Consider the following 15,955-nt stretch of genomic DNA (forward strand, 5'->3'; position numbering starts at 1 on the left):
ATATCACATATTCTTTGTTCTTGAAACTTTACACTAATGCTTATATATGTTAAATATAAGAGACTATGCTAGTAGTTTTATGTCTTTTAATAAAAGATGAAAATATATGTTAATCCATAGCCAAGTATCTTTATATAAAATATTATAAATCAATGAGATGAAAACTAGAAATGATAAGATTCTTAAGTTTTTTTCTACCTTGCTCTTAATAATATTTCTAGTGACTACAGAAATTCAATATAAGGGCTGAAGAGAGAGCTTATTGGTTAAATCACTTACTGTTCAATAATGAAGACCTAAGTTCAATTTTCAGAGCCTGTGTAAAAGTCTGACGTGAGGGTGAGCATCTGTGATCCTGAAGCTAAGGAAATGACAAGTGGGGACAAAGCATCTCTGTGGGCTAATGGGCCAACCAGCCTACATGGTGGAAAACTAAGAAAGAACTGTGTCACACCCGGCAGGAGGTGAAGGCAGAGGTTTGTTTCCCGCCACATGCACACTATGGCACACATGCATTCATATTTTTGCACACACTCACACACATGCATTACAGGTGCACCGAGTGCGCGCGCGCGCGCGCGCGCACACACACACACTGATGGCTTATCTTGACTACACTGGAGTCATCTAAAACAGAAGCTGCTAGGCACTGCTGTAAGGGATTTTTTCCTTTTTTTTTTAATTTAACTTTTTATTGACTCTGTGAATTTAACATCATGCATCCTAATCCCTTTCATCTCCCCATTCCTTCATACCTGCCCTCTACCCACTCAACCTGCCCACCAAAAAAGAAAAAAAAATCTGATTGTGGAATCTGTAGTGTGTTACAACGTGTTCCGCAGTACACTTCTTTGCTTGCAGATGTTCATGGCAATGAGTCATTGGTCTGATTCAAGGCTGCTGGCTTCTATACTGGATGCTTACCAGGACGCCTCTCAGATACCCTGGTGTTGCCCTATAGCATGGACATCCTACAGCTTTGGATCTGTGGGACCAAACCCTTCACGCACTCCAGCAGCTCATAGATGGGGTAGGCCAAATCAGAGCCCTGGACCTGGGCCTGTGTGGTAGCTGGTCTGGTCAGTCCCCCAGCTCTCCTGCACTCTCACCACTAGGGCGAGCTCCCCAATCCTGCCCCAGCTATCTCACGCAATGCTGCAGCTGGCAGGGGGCGGAGCCAGCTCTCCCACTTTCCTGCTCTAGGGGCTAGCTCACTTGTTCACATGTCAAGCAGGGCCAGTTCTGTGGTGCTGTCAAGGTGAGGTGCAGGACCCTCTCTCCTGAGTCTGCAGCAGGTGACAGCCAGGGCTCTCCCACTTCCGTGATTCAGGGACTGGCTCTCCCATGCTCTTGCTCTCCTGGTCAGCTCACCTGCGCCCCCACCACCAGGGCTTCAGCTCTACTGTGCTGTCCAGGCAAGGTGGAGGGCCTGCTCTCCTGAATGCTACAGCCCATGAGGGGCAGGGACAGCTCTTTTGCTCTCATGACCCCAAGCCCAGCTTTCCTGCTTGCTGCAGGTGTTGAAGGGCAGGGATCGGGGTGAGGGATTTTCTTAATTATTTATAATATAATAACATATTTATAATTTATATTATATTATTATGTTATAATAATATATTATTAATATTATAACATATTAGCAGTAATACATAATAATATATTAATATTTATTATTATTATTATATTATTATTATTATTATTATTTGAGGTAGGTAGGCTCACCCTAAATCTGAGCCACACTTTCTGGTGGCAGTCCTCGTAAAAAGACATGGAAAAAGGAAGCTTTTGCTTTCTGCCTGCTTGTCCTCACTCTTGTTGGTAAGTTTATTTACACTGTTGCTGTGGCTAGATTCCAGCATAGACAGAAAATCAGCAGTAGCTCAGATCATCCTGGACACTACCACCAGACTGACCTGCAGAAACTCAAGCCTCAAGCCTCTCTTCTGAACTACTGAATACTTGAACTTTCCATCAGGAGACAGCCATTGTCAGACCACCCAGACCGGGATCTGTAGGCCACTCTAATAAATCCTCCTTTTAACAATATTTCCATTCTTTCACTTCTGTTTCTTTAGAGAATATATGTTAACATCAATACATTAATTTAATTATTTTTTAAAAAGAGTAAAATCCATAAATGTTTGATTTTTTTGTCTCCATAGTTTACTCACTTGTATTGCCTTTCAACACTCTTTAAATCAATGTCTGTCAGTTTTCAGTCAATGCTCTCTATATATTGAAGAAAATTTCCCATTGGTGCAAAGGTGAGGCTTGAGAAATGTTAAACACCAAGCTCCACTTGTAATTTTATATTGACTTACTTTCATTTTATCCATATAATAATTATGATCCTGCCCCTAGAGGTCCTGCAAATGTGTCTGCTGTGCCACTATGTGTCAGAGGAGAGATGCTATGTCTAAGTTCTGTGTTCTGACCTATGACTATCTGAATGATTAGTAGCCCAACATTCCCTGAAAGAAATGAGCCTGAGGCCACCACCAGTCTGGCACCAGGCAGGCCCAGAGGGCTCCCGGGACAGGGAGCAAGCTGAAGATTAGGAGAACCCCACCTGGGGCCATGGCCTCCAGAGGGGAGTGAGCCTGAAGCAGATGACCCTCACAAGGGACCACTCTGGTTGGCTGAGTTAGGAATGAGCTCGAGATGACCACCATTCTGGCACCATGACTCCTGGACAGGGAACTAGCTGGAGATGACCACCAGTGCTATGCCAGGAAAGCCTAGGGGAGCAGACTATGCCTTATATGATCCCTGCCTGCCACCATAATGCACGAGCAGAGCAGAGCACTTCTGAGACCATGCCTGAGAGAACTCCAGACACTCAGAGACCCCAGGCACCAAGGATCAAGTAAGTGGAGGAGAAATGGAAGAGAAAGAGAAACAGGAGGATGTGTGTACAATGAAGAGAGGTAGAACTGGAGACTAGACTAGCTGGTAATGCCACCTGAGAACATGGTGAGCTCTTGGCCTGTGCTGCCACGTGGAAGGGACACGTCTGAGTCCATGGCCCTGCAGTAGCAGGGGTCTGTTACCACCAAAGGCCAGGCTGGACCCTGCCCTTATCCAGCTGCAATACTTGGGACAGGGGGCCTTCTTCATTGTGGGACTTGCAGGTGAGCCACTTTTGAGGATATGAGTGTGGGAAAGCTGGCTCTACCACTTATTGCCCATGTAGAGGTGTGAATGAGGGAGAGATGCCCTCCTCCCCTCTTACCCCTTACCACCTCTGGCAAGTTAGGAGACCTGGCTTTGGGGTCATGAGAACAGGAGAGCTGTCCCTGCCCCTTGCTGCACCTAGCCTAGGCAGCAGGGTAGAGCTGGGTACTGGTTTCGGGGATTGCTGGTAAACCTGTCCTGTGAATGGGAGCACAGGAGAGTCAGCAGGCTGACCAGCTCTGAGGCCTGGATACAGGGCTATGAGTTGGTCCACTCCAACATCTAGCCCACTGATGAACTGCATGGAAGGGCCTGTCCTACAGATAAAAAACTACAGGGTCTTCATGACACAAGGAAACAACAGAGTATCTGAGAGGAGTCCCAGTGAGGTTCCAGTATTGATAGAGTAGCAGAAGACAGAGACCTCATACCAGACCAAGATTCATTACAATGAACATTTGCAAACAAAGAAGTGAGGACAAAAGGGAATACTGTCAGACAGAGCTTCCACATAAGTTTTTATCTCTGTTGTGGGAGAGGTTGTAAGGGTGGAGGGTAGGAATGAAGGAGGGGAAAATGAGCAGGATTGGGGTATATGATGTGATGAAATTCACAAAGAACCAATACAAAGCTAAAAAAAATTATAATCTGGGATCTGTATGAGAGGATTACTCAATTTTAATTCTGTATATATATATATATATATATATATATATACAGAATTAAAATTAAAACAGATATATATATATATATATATATATATATATATATGTTTTAATTTTGGCACACACTCCTTATTGACTCTAAGACCATACTTGCATCTGAAGTTCACAAAAGGGAAAGAATAAAAGCAACATGTCCCCCCCCATTTTCTATCTCTATCATTTTTTTAGACATATCTATGTAGCTCTGCCTTTGTAGTTTGGGAAATAAAGGATGTTCTACCATGCCTAGGTACTATCTACTTGTAATACCAGTGATATAATCTTTAATATATAACAAATCACAAATACCCAGAACAACATCCACTCATAAATAAATGGCATTAACTTGCTGCCATTTTACCTACCTGAGTTTAAGAATTCTACACCATTAGAACAGATTTTAAAAATATTAATACAACGCGCACACACACACACACACACACACACACACACACACCCTGCATCTCATGAGAATTTTTTTATTTTATTAAAAAAAAGAGAAGATAGATAATGTTTTTAATAATATTTTGGGGTTTTGATATGGTTTTTTTTTTTTTTGTGTGTGTGTGTGTGTGTAGCCTTGGCTGTTCTAGAATTAGCTCGGTAGACCAGGCTGCCCTCAAATTCAGAGATCTTCCTGCCTCTACCTCCCAAGTGCTGGGGTTAAAGACCTGCACCACCGCCACCCAGATTTATAAGTATCTTTAACAAAAACATTGTTGGAATGCTTCATGTCCCTTTTCTCTGCTGTTCTTAGAATAGTAAGGACAAGGCTGGAAATACAGTTCAGTGGGAGAGTACTCACCAGGCATGTGTGGGGCCTGTGTTTGACCCCTGGTAGAGGCAGAAGCAGAGAAGTGGGGGAAGGAAGAAAGAGAGTTCACTGAGAATTCTAAGCTAAATGGATCTGATTTATTTACTTTTATGCCTCCATCAATGCAATTAAGGCGGTAGATTAAACAAAACTAAGAATAAATCTACAGAAGTGGTGAAAATGACCGTGTTATTGTAGGGTGCTCTCAAAAACTAAAATTGCTCGATTTAGACAAAACCAAAGGGAGAAAGAAATCCACAGTCCGTCAAAAGGGGATGAAGGGAGGCCATCATATGAGTCATAACATGAGCTTGGAAAGTTTTTAGCCACCAGGCATGGGTATCAAAGCCAGTGACAAGAGATCAGGGCAGCTGAGGAACATTAGCACTTTGCATATGGGGCAATGGGCTCCATGATTTGTTCAACATATAACAATGACTGCTCCGGTGTAAAAAAAAGAGTCATGACCTTCCTAAGGAATGAACTGGAGCAGGAGGAAGAAGTGGCACCATATTTTAGTAATCAAAAATAGCTAATCAATAATGACAAACATCTAGATTCTACATATGAAAAGAAATATGGGACATTTGCCTTTCTGAGTTGGAATTTCATCACTTAACATGATCACCTCCATGCCATCCATTTTATTGGAGATGGTATACTTTTTCTTCTTCAAGGCTGAAGAAACCATTGTATGTGCATGCTATATTTCCTTCCTATGTACATTTGTGGATGAGCACCTGAGCTCAGTTCATAACTTGACTCTTGGTTGTTTTGTTTTAATAAACATAAATATGCAAGTATTTCAGGTCTGTGCTTAAGGTTGTTTTATAATATGGATCTGGAAAGACCCACTTGGTTTCCATGGTGTCCATATATTAACCTACTTCAACAGTGTGTGTGTCCTCCTTTATACCTTTGGCAGTATTTATAATGATGGGCTATTTCAAAAACACTTTGGGGGACATTCTAAAGTTAAAGGCGGAACAAATTTTGTATTTAAAATGGCTAAAAACTGTTTCTTTTCTCTTTTGGTCCTCTGATTTGTCTCCAGAAGAACAGCGCTAGGCAGATAGCTCATGCTCACTCTTCATTTGTGGAACAAACTGATAGGAGCATAGTAAATGAAGCTGTTCAATGCTCCCAGAATATAAAACATGAAGGCTCAGTGAGGGCCAACATAGCCACCTGTAAAGGACTGTAGAAGTAAGAGATAAAGCCACAGTAGCATAGGGGAATGCCTAGTTAGCGTAGGAATAAGGAAACTATTTCACCAAGGACACAAATACATAAACCCAGTTTATACTGATTAAGGCCCTCAAAATACTCAGGCTGTTCATTTTTTACCATCTGACTTTTTTTTTTTTTTTTCAAAAAAAAAAGTGCTTATGAAAACACCTCATTGTATTGAGAGAGTGTGCCTGTGTCTAAAACGTTTGTCATCTGCATGTAGTTCTATTAGTGTCACAAATAATTTTCTGGCATGCAGCAATCTTCTCTGAGAACTCATTCTGAATCTTGGTTTCACCTGGCTAATTTATTTAATGCAACCATTGACTTTCGCTAGTGCCCCTTAGTCTTTGTCCTGACACCAGTGTGTCCCTCCAGCTCTGCTTGACATTTGATTAGAACGTGTCTCAAATCCCTTATAATTAAATTAGGCAATTTCAAATGATTTAAAATCAACTTTAATTTAAATAAGAGGATATTTCAAATGCCCGTTAGTTTAAATAGTTTGAAACTATTGAAGGAAACATAAAATGGATCTTTGAAGCTTAGGGAAAGTTTGGAAGAAATATCATATTACCTAGTCAGGAACCCCTCTCATTTTAGTGAGAAGCGGATTGCATCCCTGTGGTCTACCGTGATGGCATATATTTCCTAATGTTGCATCAGAATGTGTTTCAGTCCCATCCTACGTACCACAACATGCCTGTTACAGGGTCTGTCCGGGGAGGACAATCCAAAGCAAGTGTGTGTGCCAACTACACCCCCCCCCCCACCAAGACACTGGTAAATTCTGAACAGTTCTTGGGTGAGTTCTTTGCTGTACACCAAATGGATCACAACGGGCCCTACTGTCGGGTGTGCGCTGTGCTTGGATTTACTGCTTGTCGGTCTAAATCATGTTTTCATGTCTGGTTTTGCTTTGCCATGAGATCTGTGGGGTAACCGAGCTCATGCTTTGGCTTTGAGCCACTGATCTATCACCTCTGCTCACATCCTTCACTTCCTTCACTTACGGCACAGGATTCTTGGCCACTGCCCCTTCCCCCGGGCCTGGTCCTCCTCTACCTACCTGAATAACTGTAGCTTCAGTGTGCCAGGAATGGTCCAACCCCCAGCTGTGAGAGCCCCATGCCTAAGGATCCAGGGCATGCAGTGACGGATAAAAAGCACCATGGAGTGGGAGACCATGAAAAATGATTTTTTTTTTGCAGGATGGGGATGGGGATTCTTGTTTCATCTGATTTGGGAATAAGCAGTCTTTTTCATGGTGTGGAGGTTCTGAAAATGCTGCACCCTGAGTCTCGCATCTTGGTGGTCATTCCATTGTCTTCTATTTCAGCTGCTCAGAGGCATTCTTTAATAACTCTTTTTCAGGGGCCACAAACTTTCTCTGTAAAAGACCAGAAAGTAAACTAAAGTAATGTAGCTTTGGTAGTCCTACGGTTTCTGTGGCAACTACTCACTCTGTGATTATAACAGAAAACAGCCATGAGCAGTATGCTAATGAAAAAACTCGGCCAAGCTCAATAAAGCTGTTTGTGCTTTCTGACAGTTCTCACATGTCAGTAAAAAAATTCTGTGATTTTTTTTTTCAACTATTAAAAAGGTGAAAACACTTTTTGCTCCTAGGCTTTACAAAAGTCAGCATCTTGATTTGGGCCCGAAGCTGTGGTTTCATGAGTCTTATAAGTAAGTAAATGCATGAGAAACAGTAGCTGTGGATAAGAAATGTCATGCAGGGGGGTTCCCACTGACGCAGGGACCCTTGGCAGGCTCCTTTGTAACTTCACTGTCCTTGTGAAAACTCCTCCTTGAACGGAGAAGCTTTAGCAGAATTCTGCTTGTGTAGTTAAGGAATTAGGATAGACCCATGTTAAAACTGAAGTCAGTGTTTTCAGTTGCCAGTTGTCTTACCACCACTATTGTTTATTCTCATTGCTGTAACTTTAATTTTCATAGAAATAATCTTTTCAATACAGCAGCTCCAGTACTCTGTGTTGTTGAGGCACTCTTTGTGTGTCCCTAGATTTCTTCTAAGTATAACCTTGAGTGAATCATTTGTTCCCTCTCAGCCACTGCATTCTGTGATAGTTGAGGTAGGGCATGCTTATTTGATAGAATCTCCCAGATCTCCATGGTCAGAATAAATGAGGTTTGCTTTAACTTTTCATAAAGCCTAATGTGAGTTGATGACCTTCCTTCAAGTTGCAAATACATTGTTTGGATACAGAAAAACTCCCTCCTTACCAATCTCAGCTGCTCACACAGTAAGACCCAACCACACAGGCTAAGAAGTAGGTACTTACTGTGCCTATGGTTGTATTGCACACTAAAGCAATGCATGTCTGAAAATGGTTTATTTTAAATGGTGTGGGTTGGCAAATGTTTTCTCCAAAAATCAGGCAGCATTTTTTCTTTTTTTAATTAAATTTTTATATTAATTACAGTTTATTCACTTTGTATCCCAGCTGTGGCCCCCTCCCTTCTCCCCTCCCAATCCCACCCTCTCTCCCTCATCTCCTTCTAAGCCCCTCTCCAAGTCCACTGATAGGGGAGGTTCTCCTCCCTTTTCATCTGACCCTAGCTTATCCAGTCTCATCCAAACTGGGTGCATTGTCTTTCTCTGTGGCTTGGCAAGGCTGCTTCCCCATCCAGGGGAGGTGGTCAAAGAGCCAGCCGCTGAGTTCATGTCAGAGACAGTCCCTGTTTCCCTTACTAGGGTACCCACTTGGAGACTGAGTTGTCATGGCCTGCATCTGTGCAGGGATTCTAGGTTATACCCATGAATGGTCCTTGGTTGGAGTATCAGTCTCAGAAAAGACCTCTGTGCCCAGATATTTTGGTTTTGTTGCTATCCTTGTGGAGCTCCCCTCCTCTCCAGGTCTTACTATCTCCCCCTTCTTTCCTAAGATTTCCTGCACTCTGCCCAAAGTTTGGTTATGAATCTCAGCATCTGCTTTTATAAAATACTGAATAGAGTCTTTCAGAGGTCCTCCATGGTAGGCTCCTGTCCTGTTTTCTCCTTCTTCCAATGTCCATCCCTTTTGCAGTACTGAGGATTGATCGTCTTACTCAGGGTCCTCCTTCTAGCTCTCTTTCTTTGGGTGTACAGATTTTTTGTAGGTTTATCCTGTATTATATATCTAGAATACACTTTTAAGTGAGTATATATTGTGTGTATATATTGTGAGTATATATTCTGCTTCTGGGATAGCTCACTCAGGATCATCTTTTCTAGTTCCCACCATTTGCCTGCAAATTTTATGACTTCCTCATTTTTAATTGCCGAGTAGTATTCCATTGTGTATATGTACCACAATTTCTGTATCCATGCATCCATTAAGGGATATCTAGGTTGTTTCCAGGTTCTGGTTATTACGAATAAAGCTGCTACAAACATGGTTGAGCAAATGTCCTTGTTATGTACTTGAATATCTTTTGGATATATGCCTAGGAGTGGTATAGCTGGATCTTGGGAAGCACTATTCCTAATTGTCTGAGAAAGCTCCAGATTGATTTCCAAAGTTTGCATTCCCACCAGCAATGGAGAAGGTTCCCCTTTCTCCACAACCTCGCCAGCATGTGTTGTCACTTAAGCTTTTGATCTTGGCCATTCTGAAGGGTGTAAGGTGAAATCTCAGGTTCGTTTTGATTTGCATTTCCTTGATGACTCATGACGTTGAGCATTTCTTTAAGTGTTTCTCTGCCATTTGATATTCCTCTGTTGAAAATACTCTGTTTAGCTCCGGAACCCATTTTTTTAATTGGATTACTTGATTTGTTGCTTTTTAACCTCTTTAGTTCTTTATATATTCTGGATATTAGCCCTCTGTCAGAATGGGGTTGGTGAAGAACCTTTCCCAGTCTGTAGACTGTCATTTTTGGTCTGACGACAGTGTCTTTTGCTTTACAGAAGCTTTTCAGTTTCATGAGGTCTCATTTATTGTTGATCTTAGAGCCTGTGCTGTTGGTGTTCTATTCAGGAAGTTGTCTCCTGTACCAATGAGTTCATGACTCTTCCCCACTTTTTCTTCTAATTGATTTAGTGTGTCTGGTTTTATGTTGAGGTCTTTGATCCAGTTGGACTTTAGTTTTGTACAGGGTGATAAACATGGATCTATTTTCATTTTTCTACATGTAGACATCCAGTTAGACCAGCACCATTTGTTGAAGATGCTGTCTTTTTTCCATTGTATGGTTTTGGCTTCTTTGTCAAAAATCAAATATTCATAGGTGTGTGGGCTTATTTCTGGGTCTTCATTTCAATTCCATTGATTCACCATTCTGTTTCTATGCCAGTACCATGCAGTTTTTATTACTGTTGCTCTGTAGTACAGCTTGAGATGAGGGATGGAAATACCGCCAGACAATTGGTTGTTGTACAGGATTGTTTTTCCAATTTTGAGTTTTTTGTTTTTCCATATGAAGTTAAGAATTTTTCTTTCAAGTTCTGTGAAGAACTGTTGTTGGTATTTTGATGGGAATTGCATTGAATCTGTAGATTGCTTTTGGCAGGATGACCATTTTCACTATGTTAATCCTACAGATCCATGAGCACGGGAGATCTTTCCATCTTCTGATATCTTCTTCAATATCTTTCTTCACAGACTTGAATTTTTTTTTCAAACAGGTCTTTCACTTGCTTGGTTAGAGTCAAACAAAGGTACTTTATGTCATTAGTGGCTATTGTGAAGGGTGTTGTTTCCCTAATTTTTTTCTCGGCCCTTTTGTCTTTGGTATACAGAAGGGCTTCTGATTTTTTTTTTTAGTTAATTTTGTATCCAGTCACACTTTACTGAAGGTGTTTTGTCAGCTGAAGGAGTTCTCTGGATGAATTTTTGGGGTTGCTCATGTATACTATAATATCATCTGCAAATAGTGACACTTTGACCTCTTCCTTTCTGATTTGCATCCCCTTGATTTCCTTTAGTTGTCTTATTGGTCTACTTAGGATTTCAAGTACTATGTTGAAGAGATATGGAGAGAGTGGGCAGCCTTGCCTTGTCCCTGATTTCAGGGGGATTGATTTAAGTTTCTCTCCATTTAGTCTGATGTTGGCTATAGGCTTGCTGTATATTGCCTTTGCTATGTTTAGATATGTGTCTTGTATCCCTGATCTTTCCAAGACTTTAAACATTGAATGGGTATTGGATTTTGTCAAATGCTTTTTCAGCATTTCTTTCAACGCTAAAATGAGTTTACTAAAGGATAACATAAGTAAAACGCATTCTTCCTTGTCAGTATAGTTCCTTAAAATATTTTGAATAAAGAACAAAATCTTTTGTGTGGCAATATGAGTCCTTATGTATCTGCAATTTTCAACATTTCATTTTCTGAACGCAACATAACTTTCATATACTTTGCATTATAGTCATAGTGAGCCTTGTAGAGTTTTGACCTTTCTCTTCATCTTTGTGTGTCCATGTGTGTGTTACGTGTGTGTGTGCTCTTTCATGTGTATACATGTGAGTGTGTGTGCACTTGTGTCTGTATGAGTGTTCATGCCTTGTGTTTTGTGTGTATGTGTGCTTGTATGTATGTGTACATATGTGCACTTGGGTATGCATGCATGCATGTGTATGTGTACATGCATACACACATGTGTGTTTGTGCATGCATGTGTGTGTGGTGTGTGGGTATGTGAGTATGGTACGAGTGCTCTTGTGAGTTTCATGCATGTTTGTGGCGCGTGTTGTGTGTGCGGGTTTGTGCATGTGTGCATGCATCTCTCTGTGTATGCATCTCTGTGTGTGTGTATGTGTGTGTGTGTGTGTGTGTGTGTTTGCTTGTGTGTCTTCTGCCTCTTCTTCCCCGAGATATTCCGCTCAGCTGTGAGGGAAGCTTTTCTGGTGCCCTCCCTGGGGGGAGACCCACCTGCTGGCTTCCCTGACTTTTGTGCTCCCTGGCTGCATCTCTGTCTGCTGCACTGTCTCTTCCCTTTCATCATTTCTCCTCCCACTGAAGCGCTGGAATGTCACTTCTTTATTGCTGTTGCAGCACTCACCCTGGTATCTGCCATTAAGTGTGCGCTCAGCAATATTTGTAGGATAAATTAATGCAGCAAAATTAGCCTATTTATCTTCATAATTATATAACAAGTTGTGTTCTAATGCAATTAGAGGTTTGGAAGCATATATTTAAGGAAGATTTCGGTGGAGACCATATGCACCGGTAGCTTTGACCTTTAGAAGGCTCATGGGAAAGAGCGTTAGTGGGAAAGCAGTCTTGCCTGTATATAAAGGAGAACAAAACACAATACAACACAACAAAACAAAAGCTTGACTGATGGACATATTTGCTTCTATTAGTTCCCCTGCAATAGCTTGTGGCTCTTTAATGGCTGCTATGGAGTGTACTGGAAAGGACATTGAATGTGAAACTGAGATTAAGTGGCCCCAAGGGCAGACGTTTCATGAGAAAACAAGCCTGACATTAAACCCTCATCTTTCATACTTCCAACTGAATCTTGTGTGGGTACTAATCTGAATTCTGTTCCCGAGCTGTGTCATAATAACAAATGACACACATGCTCCTATTTAACAATATTTTGCCTCTCAAGCTTTTTAAAGTAATGAAATGAACGAATAGGCATATTGTGATCATTTCATGCCGTCTACAGATTTTTGATATCTAATTTAACAATAAAATGCAACAATGTAGAAGAGATACTGTATTCAAGTTTCTATAAGAAAATGATCTCTGAAGATAGTGATTGAATTACCAAACATTTTTGAGCAAGGAAATCTCTAATGAATGGAAGGTTGAATTATGAAGAAAGTGAGTGTATAGTGAACTTTATTACATGAATCTTACATTTGCTCTTTTTATTTTTCACTTTTATAAATAAGAATATTAAAATTAAAGCATGGATTGATTTTTGGAAAATGTACATATATCTCAGGGACAAAGAACTGAAGTTTTTTTTAAAGTATAATGTTCTAAGCATTGGTAGGCAAGAAGAATGGGAAAATGATTAATACCCTTGTTGGAAAAACCCAGAAGGCTCCTGTAGGGAGTAATCCATGACCGACAGAGCGTACAGATTATATCTGTAAGTGCTCCATGATTTTAACTTTTATGTTCAAATTGACTTTTCTTGCTATTTGGGGATTAATTAAAATCCTTAAAAAAGAAAATCAAAGTTCACTACAAATACCAACTAGATTCTTAGATCCTAGAAAATGTTCCATAAAACTTTACTTAATTCTCATGATTTAATTCCAGCATATGGTACTTGGGAATAATAACTAATGCCACCAATTCCTTGGACTGTATAAAGAATAAAAAAATGGAACTGCCTTAATTATACTTTAACTTTGGAGGGACATTCTGTTATTAGCTTCTGTATCCTCTGGGTGTAGCAAATGGCAGCTGTTTAATAAATGTTAGCTGAATGAAAGGCAACTTAAAGTTGCAACTTTCAAAATCGATTATTAAGAGGAATGCTGTGTGTTTGATTTTGTGATCTTCTGTGAAAATTGAATAGCCTGAAGTATTATATCAACTGTGTCATAAAATTTTTAATTATACAACTTTTCACTATCATCAACTGATTGATTAGCGTCTCTTTGTACTGTACTGGGCTGGCTAGTTTTGTGTCAACTTGACATAAACTAGAGTCTTCAGAGAGGAGGGAACCTGAGTTGAGAAAATGCTTCAATAAGATTGGTATGAAGCAAGCCTTTAGGGCATTTTCTTAATGAGTGATTGATGGGGGACAGTCCAACCCACTGTGGGTGGGGCCACCGCTGGACTGGTGGTCCTGGGTTCTATAAGAAAGCAGGCTGAGCAAACATGATGAGCAAGCCAGTAAGCAGCATGGCTTCTGCATCAGCTCCTGCCTCCAGGTTTCTAACCTGCTTGAGTTCTTGCCCTCACTGCTTTTGATGGTAAACTGTTACATGGATGTGAGGATGAAATAAACTTTTCCATCCTCAAGTTGCTTAGACAGTGAGGTCGGATTAAAGGCAAGCAGGTTTGTATTAATACTCCTGTCGCGTTTGTGTATTTTAGCCAAAACAACGAACATCTATTGTGTCTTCTCTGGATTTCCAGCGAATGAATCATAACCAAGAATACTTTGAAATCAGCACATCTACAGGGTGTACCAGCTTTACTTCTAGCCCTCCAGTTAGCCCGCCCACCTCTTCTGTGGAAACCACAGAAGTCAAGAACGAGGGAGCTGAACACACAGGTAAAATATATATAAAACACTTTATATAGCTATACTTTTGAGCTTTAATAAAGCCTTTATGAGCTGTGGTTAGTCAGAAAAATCTTCATACAAATTTTATCTCCGGCTCACGTTATATGAGAAATAGTTTAGGGTACTAATATTTTTTATCATGACATGGGTATGATATTGTTTTTAATATGTTAGTGTCTTTCCAGTGTTGACATTAAAATAACAATTTAACATTGCTATGGTTGTAAAATAGCCAAAGATCTAGAAATGCTTGTTTCTTCTACTGTCATGCATTGCTATACCACAGTTTTATCAGCTAGTCAACACATGGACCTGTTGTTGATAGCTACTCTGACACTGGAATGCTTTCATCAAAGATATCCGGTAAGACTGAGTTGGATGCTGTTGCTAAGATGCTGTTGCTGAACTTGGAAAGGAGGGATGGAAGGAGGAAGTAGTACCATCCACTAGGGAAAGCTTTCCAGTTCTACACAATCAGTGTCTTTGTCCTTTGGAGAAGAATAAGCTCATAAATAACTGGTAAGGATAAGGGACATCCCAAAGATAATCAGAAACCAGTTACTCACTTATGTCTAATTCACAGTAAACACACTATAGAACTCATAATCCAACTTTTCATGGCAGCCAGAGTGATATTTATAGAGTCTAAATTAAAATATGCTATTGCTGTGTTTAAGGTGTGTCAGAGGAATCAGATCTTTATCATGGCCTATGAAGGCAACTGTCACTTGATTTCCAACTCACTCTTGAATCTGGCCTTTGGCAGATTCATCCAGGCCTTCTTTGCTGAGCATCTGGCTCAAGGACTTTACCACTCTGGTCCCTTCCACCTGTAAGCTCTGTCTTTTAATGTCTATGTGACTGAGCATCATTTAGGTTTTGGCTTGGATACACATAGGATTCACATAATTTTCAGATTGTACTTTCTTGAGTGGAACTTCTCACATAATGATAAGAATCAAAAAAGAAAGAAAGAAAAGAAAAAAGGAAGGAAGGAAGTGGAGAAGGAAGGAAGGAAAGGAGAGAAGCAAAAATAAACAGAACCCTTCCAATAATAATAAAATGCAAATACTTAGTGTTCAGTCAGACAGTGTTTTAGGCATTTTAACTAGTTCAGCTCATCTTGACCTCTGGATGGGTATGTGAATTTAGTACTAGTATCTATACTCAAAGAAATTCAGACACAAAGAAGATAAATAACAGCCATCCAGCCAACCAGCACTCAAACCTGGTGCCAACGCCCATGTTCCCAACCACTTTTCTATATTGCTAATGTTCACTTTGGTGGTATCTGAAGGAGGACAAGGCCTTGCTGTACAGTCCAGGCTCGCCTCACGCTCACGGTCCTACCTAAGCTCCCGACACACTGGGGTTACAGGTGTGGAACAATCTACCTGATTTCTCTAGTTATTTCTATGGAGTCTTCTCTTTTCTTTCTTCAGTGGTCTTATCTACATATAAGAAGATGCTGATAACCTGTTTGTCTAGTTGTAGTCTCCTCTCTTCTTTCTAGAATGTGCACTGGAGTAGAAGGGTCTGGCACATTATAGACCCTGAAGTGAGGTTGCCAAAATTGGTTACTAATTTGAGACAAGCTTGCCTTTTTTGGTGCTACAATTTTTCCTCTCTACAGAATTAAACAGACAAGGAACTGATTAGATTTCATAGCCTGTAGTGTGATAGTGCTTATAAAGCAGTGATTAGCACAATGTCCTATCATGTGCTAATTTACTGCTCAATAAATACTGCTAACTGTTAACAGTAGAAGCAGGAATTGTGATTTTCTCACACTTCTCTGCCATCTACTCAAGCCTCACACTCATTTAA

At 40.6% G+C, this 15,955-nt stretch overlaps 1 protein-coding gene and 1 pseudogene across 4 annotated transcripts in view; both read left to right on the top strand.

The window, feature by feature from the left end:
• Anks1b (ankyrin repeat and sterile alpha motif domain containing 1B) overlaps nt 1-15,955 on the top strand; it is a 1,067,094-nt gene that overhangs the window by 452,492 nt on the left and 598,647 nt on the right. For all 4 annotated transcript variants that reach the window (XM_055627859.1, XM_055627860.1, XM_055627861.1 and 1 more), the window contains exon 12: nt 13,936-14,116. In XM_055627859.1, the coding sequence (XP_055483834.1) occupies nt 13,936-14,116 (181 nt within the window). The remainder of the gene's footprint in view (nt 1-13,935; nt 14,117-15,955) is intronic.
• On the top strand, nt 2,351-2,469 carry LOC129691807 (small nucleolar RNA SNORA17; annotated as a pseudogene).

The sequence above is a fragment of the Psammomys obesus genome, unplaced genomic scaffold (genome assembly GCF_907164565.1).
Source record: "Psammomys obesus unplaced genomic scaffold, mPsaObe1.curated_primary_1811, whole genome shotgun sequence".
NCBI classification, from domain to species: Eukaryota; Metazoa; Chordata; class Mammalia; order Rodentia; family Muridae; genus Psammomys; species Psammomys obesus.